The sequence below is a fragment of the Salvia splendens genome, chromosome 2 (assembly GCF_004379255.2).
Source record: "Salvia splendens isolate huo1 chromosome 2, SspV2, whole genome shotgun sequence".
In the NCBI taxonomy this organism is placed as follows: Eukaryota; Viridiplantae; Streptophyta; class Magnoliopsida; order Lamiales; family Lamiaceae; genus Salvia; species Salvia splendens.
The window spans coordinates 37147270-37155985 of record NC_056033.1 but is presented as its reverse complement, the minus strand read 5'-3'; the positions used below and the strand labels follow the sequence as shown (position 1 = coordinate 37155985).

Sequence of the window (8716 nt, the reverse complement as noted above, 5' to 3'; positions counted from 1 at the left end):
CCATGCACGTGAGCGGTTTGCAAGAGTGCATCAAGGCATGTGCAGTGTAGCCAGCTGCAAGAATAGAAGTAATACCTCAACAAAAAAAATACTACCAATATGTGGTATTAGCTCCTATGGCACTATTGCACTTCTTTAATCCGCTATTTCAAAACACATATTGATAATACGATAATAGATGGTACAAGGGCTTTTGCTTTTGCAACTATGTCACTAAAATAGTCTCTTCCATTAACTATTTATGTGTTGCACGAACACTTTTTATCTCGTCTCTAAATACGGGCGACTAGAAGAAACTATAATAATAAAGAAAAAAATCAGTTGCACACATTATCAATCTTAAAATTTAAACACACCAAAATACATAAAATTCATATATTTGACTAAAACCTAGATTCCAAATCTATGAGTTATGTCAATTGGTTCAACATTCGCATATAAGAAGATCATATCATCTCAGAATATGGTCGGTGGCTGATAAAGTTAAAATTTGTTGCGTGCTGTTTGGATGATCATTAAGCATTATTAATTGAACCTAATTGTGTGGTGGGCATCATAACTAACATGTGGTGCTCGACCTATATATTTTGAAAACTGGACTTTTTTTTTTGCCCGTAAGGGCGTAGCGCAGTTGGCAACGGAGGGGCAGATCTTGCTGCAATGAGCCTGGGTTCGAATCCCACTGTTGTCGTGTAGTTGCTTCCATCTCTCAGACACAAATATGAGGCCTTGAGAGATGGGCTTCTGGCAGCCAGTGGATTAAGGCCTCACACAAATACGAGGCCTTGAGAGATGGGCTTCTGGCAGCCAGTGGATTAATGGATTAAGGCCTCACACAAATATGAGGCCTTGAGAGATGGGCTTCTGGCAGCCAGTGGATTAAGGTCTCCAATTTAACGGGTTACTGCGTATCCTGATTGAACCCCTTCACATGATGTCGGGCCAGAATGTGGGGGTCGCCAAGGCGACGGAATCGCCTCTGCAATGAAAACTGGATTTTTCATAGTAATTGAGAGATGGGCTTCTGGCAGCCAGTGGATTAAGGCCTCACACAAATATGAGGCCTTGAGAGATGGGCTTCTGACAGTCAGTGGATTAATTGATTAAGGCCTCACACAAATATGAGGCCTTGAGAGATGGGCTTCTGGTAGCCAGTGGATTAAGGCCTCCCCTTTAACGGGTTACTGCGTATTCTGATTGAACCCCTTCACATGATGTGGGGGCCGCTAAGGCGACGGAATCGCCTCTGCAATGAAAACTGGATTTTTCATAGTAATTATACGGTTATGTTGATTTTGTTGTCTACGATATTTTAAATTATAGTACTATATCAGTTGGTGGATGAAATCGTTTACCACTTGCAAAAAAGTGTGTAGTACGGAGTGCTAATTAACACAGTATGCTAAGCAACAAACATGAAATATAATTGGCCCATTTATATTGTTATATTTATATTTCATTGATCCGTCTGCATATATAATTGTATGTAGTAATCCTCTAAAACTAATGGTGGTAAGCCCAATCATGCCCAAATTGTGAAAGCTTCCTTTTTCAATTTGGAGGATGAGAACTTGGTCAAATTTGTTTCTCCAAAGCATTATTGTGAGAACATATAGGTACTTAGGTTCATTAAATAATTGACTTTTATATTTAATTTAATTAGTTATATAAATAAATTAGTTCTTCGACTATTAGGCCAACCGCAACGCGTTACGCGGGTGGCCCGTATTTCGTTCCTCCGTGACGGAACGGCGGCGGGACGCGTTGCAGCGTCTTGTCCCGTCACCATCCAGCCGGATCGCCCGTCCCTCCGAGACCCGTTGCGAGACGTCTCGCCACGCGCTCCCGCGACGTGGCGAGCTCCCAGGCCATGCGTGACGCCCACTCGCCGCCCCGCGAGTGGGATTCGTCACGCTGACGCAATAAATTATTTTTTAAAAAATTCAAATTAAAATAAAAATAAAATAAAATTTGGCAAACGGTAATATTACCCTTTTATAGCCGTTTTCCTTTTTTTAAATTTTTTATATTTTTTACTCTGTAAATACTCCTAATTCATCATCATTTCACACACAACTACACATCTATTCTTCCCAAATCATCTCCATTTCCTCTCCAATTTTCATCTCAAACCATCTCTCTTTTATTCTTCCCCCAAATTTAATCGATCTCATGGATCCGTATGAGCAAATGCGTCGAATAATGGAAGAATCACTTGAAGAATATCGACGTCGGGAGGCGGAGGAAGCCGCGCCGCCCTAAAGACCCTCCCGGACTTACCTCCATCGTAACCGGGAGGAAGCCGCCGCAAGGTTAGTCCATGACTACTTCTGCGATAATCCGGTGTGGGGAGATACCTACTTCCGTCGCCGTTTCCGCATGCGGCGACCGCTATTTCTTCACATCGCAAATACATTGGCGGCCCGGGAAGAGTTCTTCCAAGAAAGGTTCGACGCCGTCGGCCGTCCCAGCCACACGACGCTGCAGAAATGTACTGCAACAATACGTCAGCTTGCGACTGGACAAACGGTGGATGTGTTCGACGAATACCTCCACATTGGAGACTGCACTAGGAGAATGTGCTTGTTCCAATTCTGCAAAGCCGTCCGGGCAAAATTGCCAGTTTCTGCTCCGCCTTCACGAACAAGTGCACGGATTCCCGGAATGCTTGGCAGCGTTGATTGCATGCATTGGCAATGGAAGAATTGCCCGGTGACGTGGAGGGGGTCGTACACAAGCGGCCACAAAGGCACCCACCCCACTATTATACCCGAGGCCGTCGCCGACTACCGGCTATGGATCTGACATGCGTACTTCGGGGTCCCCGGCTCGAACAACGACATAAACGTGCTCTACCAATCCGACCTCTTCGCCGAAGTTTTGGATGGTAAAGCGCCGGCCATCAACTTCACCGCTAACAATCGGCGCTATAAAATAGGGTACTATCTTGCCGACGGCATCTACCCGAAGTGGCCAACCTTCGTGAAGACGTGCACTAGGCCTGTGAATGCAAAGCAGACGCTTTTTGCGCAGAAGTAGGAGGCTGCTCGGAAGGATGTGGAGCGGGCGTTCATGGTTCTCCAAGCGCGCTTCAACATTATCAAAGCCCCGGCTCGTACGTGGTTCATGGAGAGCATGGTCGACATCATGTATACGTGCATAATCTTGCACAACATGATTGTCCAAGACGAAGGACCCAAGACGGGAAATTGGTTCGACCCTGAAGCCCCCGGAAGCTCAACCGCAAGTAGTCCGTCTCGAAGTGGAGTGCATCCATCTATACAAGAAAGGTTGTCTATTCGGGCAAGGAAACATGACTCTACCGCCAACGCCCAACTCCAAAATGATCTAATGGGGCACATTTGGGTAAACTTTGGCGGAGGAAATTAAATTATGTATTTTTAATTTTTTTAGGATTTTTACTTATGTTTTTTTCGAATTTTATGTTGTAATGTTATTTTATTTTTAATGGAGTGTATTTTTTATTAATTGAATTTGTTGGAAAAAAAATGGAATTGAATGAATAGTAATTTAAGGGACAGATAAGTGACGGAGGGTTGCAGGTTCCGTCCCTTAGTTAAAAGATGGAGTAAAAAGTACAATGAGACCATGAATAATAATTTAAGGGACGATTTAGCGACAATATTGTGGATGACTTTACCAATTCCCGCCGTCTTAAAAGTGGAATTAGGGCATCAGTAGTGGGGCGCCCTAAGGCGCGCCCTATGGCGCGCTACGTCATCAGTTTTATCCTCCTTCCCCCCTCCTGCAATGGGGCGCCCTATGGCGCGCCACATCATCATTTTATTGTTTTGTTTAATTAATTTAAATGTTTTCAAATAACAAGTAATGAGTAAATAAAAAACGTGTAAATAACAAATGGCGACGCATTAATAAAAAAAAGTTACACCATTCAACTTACAAAAAAAAACAACTAAGTCGGTGCAATTCCCAACTTCCGACGCAGCTCATCGATTAACGCCCGGAGATATTCGGCTTCGTCGGGGTCGGTACACTTCTTGAGGGCCTTGTACGTCTGCAATAACGTCCTCGCCATCGACGCTGTTGCCAACGACTCAAACGCGGTGGTCGTCTGGGTCGGGAGCGTTTCCGGGAACGGAGATAGGTTTGCAGCGGTCGAGGATGAGGTCGCGGCCGCCTTCCCCTTGGCCTTCGCAGCCTTGACGCCGGGAGGACACCGGTGTGCCGGAACTCCCTTCATCCACGTACGTCCGGTTGAGGTCAACCGGGTGATTGCCGCTGCCGCTGCTCGTGTAATCACCAGCTTCGGTGGTCTTCGTCCTCTTCGGCGCACCAGTGTGCAGAATTCCACCTTGGAACTTCTGCTTGTCCCTCAAGAGCGCCCAGATGGCCTCGTGCTTGAAGTCGCCGTACATCGACCGGTACGACAACAGTGCTTTAGCGCGCACGTCGCTCAAGCTCTCGCCGTTCCCCTGTGCCCGCGTGAATTTCTCGAACTCCGCCGCGTACAAGTTCACTTGCTTCTTCACTTGATCCCAGTGCTTGCGGAGTTTCTCACGTTTGCGCTTGTACGCGGTCGGCGGCTTGGCCTCAGTGTAGAGGCCGACGATGCGCTCCCAGTACGCGCCCTGCCTCTGGTTGTTCGCGAAAATCAGGTCTTCCGATATATCTACCCAACACCGGGCCAAAATGAGGGTTTCGTCGTCGGTGTAGTTCGTACGGCCGGGGGCGTACTCATCGCAATTTCCGGGAGGCGGCAACTTCTGCGCCCGCTGCCGGTTCCGCATCTTTTTGGCTGGGGCGGAAGCGGTCGCGGCTAGTTCGGGATCGGCCGCTGCGGCGTCACGGCGGGAGGGAGCGCTTGGTCGGTTTGGAGACGGCTCCATGTCTGACAACCCGTACGATTCCATACTGAAATCGGGATCGTACTTGGTGTCGGCGTCGAACGAACGATATTCGCCGGGTTCTGTACCCGGTCAACGCGCCTCTCCGCTAAACATAGGACTATTGGGACTTCAATCCATTTCGTAGTAATTATGTAAATGTAAATAAGTTTTGAAAGTGAAATCGTTAAATGAAATTACAAATGAACTCTATTTATAAAAAAACGAACCGCGTGCCATCGTCCGCGTAGCCCACAGTGGGCCGGACGATGGCCTATCGTCCGCGGCCATCGTCCGCGTAGGCCGCAATGGGGCTGACGATGAGCATCGTCCGCGCTATACTCCACGCCCTTAGTATAGGGCGCCTATGTCACACACCCGCAATAGGGCGGACGATGGCGGGCGCGGACGATGCGCGCCATTGGGCGTGCCATCGTCCGCCCCATTGCGGATGGCCTTAATATTGTGGCGAATGAAAAAGGTTGAATTAAAATAGTAATCCATGTCCCCACAATGTTCTTGGGATACACATTGGATATCCTCACTTTTCAGTTATCACGTTAAATTTATTAGTATTTCGAAATGGGATAATGGAAATATCTTCGTTGATTTTTCTCAAAAGAAATAAAATAAAATTGCTAGCAGACAAACACAATTTAATCCCACACGCAAATTGTAAGCTATGTGAACCGTTGGATCAATCGATGGATATCCTAATGACGTTGGATGTCTATCCCCAAATGAAAGACATAAAAAATTTGCACTTGTAAATTTTCTTGTTTTCTACGTATATTTATAAAAAAAATGAAATAGAAAAGAAGAGGACCAAACACGCCTTGCCTTCATCTCCGCCGCCGGCCTATTATCTGAATCATCTTAGCAAATAATCCTCATTTTAAAAGAGAGGAGAGAGTGAGAGTTTAGAGAGAGACAGAGCTAAAAATTTCTGTTGTGGATTTCAAGAGAAAAGGTGTGGGCACAATTCCCGGTGGTAATCAATATCTTTCAAGTGCGTGTCTCTACGTGTAGCGTAAAAATCTGATGCTCTGATTTTGCCTAGATTATTGCTAATCTTCCGATTCAGGCACTAGATTAGGACTTTTTTTTTGCTGTTTTTCGATTTTCCGATGGTTGATTCGTATTTTTTTTTTACTTCAAGGAAATGAAATATAGATTCCTGTTATTTGAATCCAAGTGTTGTGTGTGTAATTTCCTCTTCCTAAGAGTGGTATTGCCAACTTAAGAACAACAAAAATAGTGTAGTCAGTGTTTGAATTTCTGCTGGTTTAGCTATTAGCTTAATTCTATCTAATTGTCTGCTGAAATTTTGGGGTAAAAAGCTGTTGAATAGTACTTAGTTATGAGGTTGATGCAATATGCATTGGGAATTTGGGGGTTTTGCTTTATGTGAACACTACTCATTACTAAATAGCTCATCAAACATGAGAGGTGTTGGCTGTGGAATTGGATCATGTGATTTTGTTGTTTCTGATCACACTAAACAGCATCATAATATCATATTCATAAGTTACTCTCGGTAAAAGAGGAACTTTGCAAGCTTCATTCGAGGGTTAGTTGAATAACAAGAGCTGCTCGCCTGCTTCCGATCACGACTGCTGAAATTACTTGATGCCCGAAGTTATTGATTGCTAGATTGCAGCTCTATTGCTTTAGTTTCCTTACTATGGTGCTTGTGCTTCATTCATTTTGTGAGCATGAAGTTGGTTGGAGCAGTTAGTCGTGTGTTACATGCTCCACATCTTTGTATTCTCTGCTTAAATAACTTTTACATGCTAATATGTTACTCATTATGCCATTGAAAAGTAAAATATGACACGAAACAGCCTGTAACTTGTAATTAAACCCAATATTTTCATTGACTGATGTGGTATCTCAAAATTTCAGCTTCAACAAAATAAAACATGAGTTCGCTGGATGTTGCCAGAGCAGAGCTTGCCCTTGCTGTTTTATATCTGAACAAAGCTGAAGCAAGGGACAAGATATGCAGGGCAATACAGTATGGTTCAAAGTTCTTGAGTAATGGAGAGCCTGGAACAGCCCAGAATGTTGACAAATCAACTAGCTTGGCTCGAAAAGTTTTTCGATTGTTCAAGGTCAGTTGTGAGGATTTCATTCTTTAGAATATACTACTATTTTTCCCTTTGAAATATACTCCCTATTACGTATAACCTAAAAAGTTTCCAATATATATCCATTTTGCAGTTCATCAATGATCTCCATGCTCTTGTTAGTCCAAATGCTCCAGGAACTCCACTTCCTCTGATTTTGTTGGGAAAGGTAATCGTTCTTCTTGTATAGAAATCTGAACCTAATATTATTTTGTATACTATACGACTTATCTCTTTTTTTTGGTGTCTATTTCAGTCGAAAAATGCACTCTTGTCCTCTTTCTTGTTTTTGGATCAAATTGTGTGGCTTGGTAGGACAGGCATCTATAAGGTATGTCTTAAAACTTGCCTAGTTTGACAGAGTTGGTGAAACGAAAGATCATTTATGTAAGTAGCAAATTTTACTATGCAGAACAAAGAACGCACTGAATTGATTGGAAGGATATCTCTGTATTGCTGGCTTAGTTCTTCTGTTTGCACCACCCTTGTCGAGGTTTGCTCTTTCATTGTCTTCTCGCTTCAGCTTGATATAACTTTTGTTAAGTTTTTAGGTTTATCAATACCTGATGTGCTTGTTTGTCTCTCTTCAGATTGGTGAAATTGGAAGGCTATCTGGATCAATGAAAAAGTTAGAAAAAGAGCTGAAGAACACTAATAAATATAAGGTCTGCTTTTTGAGACCCCTAATAAAATTAATATGACAGTTTTAAGGCTTGGATTCTTGTTGTTGATATTCTTTGTGTTTATTCTTCTTGGTTGCATCTCCACTGCAGAATGAACAATACCAAGCTAAGCTTCAAAAATCAAATGAGAGATCACTTGCTCTTATCAAGGCTGGCATGGACATAGTTGTTGCTGTTGGTTTGCTTCAACTGTCACCCAAGAAAGTTACCCCTCGTGTAACTGGTGCTTTTGGATTCGCCAGCTCTCTCATCTCCTGCTACCAGGTATATATCTGCCTTTTATTGATTCCAGTGTCCATTGTTTTTACATTGTGGTGTTTGTTTCTGAGCGTTTTCTCTAAACGTAAATATTACTATGATATAACAAATCTTAAAATTCTCGTGTCTTGTCATAAACCTCTTTATATTTTATTTTCTCTTACAATTGTGCTTACGGTATTAAATCCATTTTTTTTTGTTGGACAGTTGCTCCCATCTCCACAGAAGACAAAGACTACTTGAAGGCTGGTTTAGGTTTAGGTTTAAGTTTGTGATACAAAAACTTGATGTGTCTTTGAATTATACATTGCATGATTGTAATCCTTAGTGTACGTACTGCTCCCAGTGTCGTTCGCTTTGTTGCAAACCGGTTTATGAATAATGTATGCATTGACTTATTCTGGTTTAGACCAATGTAATTCTCAGCATCTAATCTCTTGATGATGGTGATGATGAGTGATGATCGAATTGGGCTCAAGTGGCATTTTGAGAATCTTAGTTCATCCCAACACAGTGGGATTGAATTTGTGGATTCCAGAAACATTCTTGAAGAGGGTTAGAAATTGATAATATGCCTGTGTTTAAGGGAAAATTGTGATTTAGTTGTAGGCATATTTCCATCCGGTCAGTCTCAACTGCTTTCCATAGATGCCTCGTGCATTGTTCCAATCTTTCAGTATTCTCCACTTTTTCAATTTAAATTATTTGCATCTCAAATAATATTTTGACTATGTTCGTGTTCACTATATTATTGTGAGGGCTTATTAAAAACGTCTTGATC

At 43.0% G+C, this 8716-nt stretch overlaps 1 protein-coding gene across 3 annotated transcripts; it reads left to right on the top strand.

Moving 5' to 3' along the window:
• Nucleotides 1-5668: 5668 nt before the first annotated feature.
• LOC121792569 (peroxisomal membrane protein 11C-like) lies at nucleotides 5669-8343 on the top strand. Of its 3 annotated transcripts, none has more exons than XM_042190564.1 (8): nucleotides 5669-5856; nucleotides 6771-6979; nucleotides 7089-7163; nucleotides 7251-7325; nucleotides 7407-7487; nucleotides 7585-7659; nucleotides 7768-7941; nucleotides 8143-8343. In XM_042190564.1, the coding sequence occupies exons 2-8, from the start codon at nucleotides 6788-6790 to the stop codon at nucleotides 8176-8178; spliced, it is 708 nt and encodes a 235-aa protein (XP_042046498.1). In that variant the 5' UTR covers nucleotides 5669-5856; nucleotides 6771-6787; the 3' UTR covers nucleotides 8179-8343. The 3 variants fall into 3 exon arrangements, with proteins under 3 accessions (XP_042046498.1, XP_042046496.1, XP_042046497.1); XM_042190562.1 differs by having other exon boundaries at nucleotides 5669-5874; XM_042190563.1 differs by having other exon boundaries at nucleotides 5670-5835.
• The last annotated feature ends 373 nt before the right edge of the window (nucleotides 8344-8716 follow it).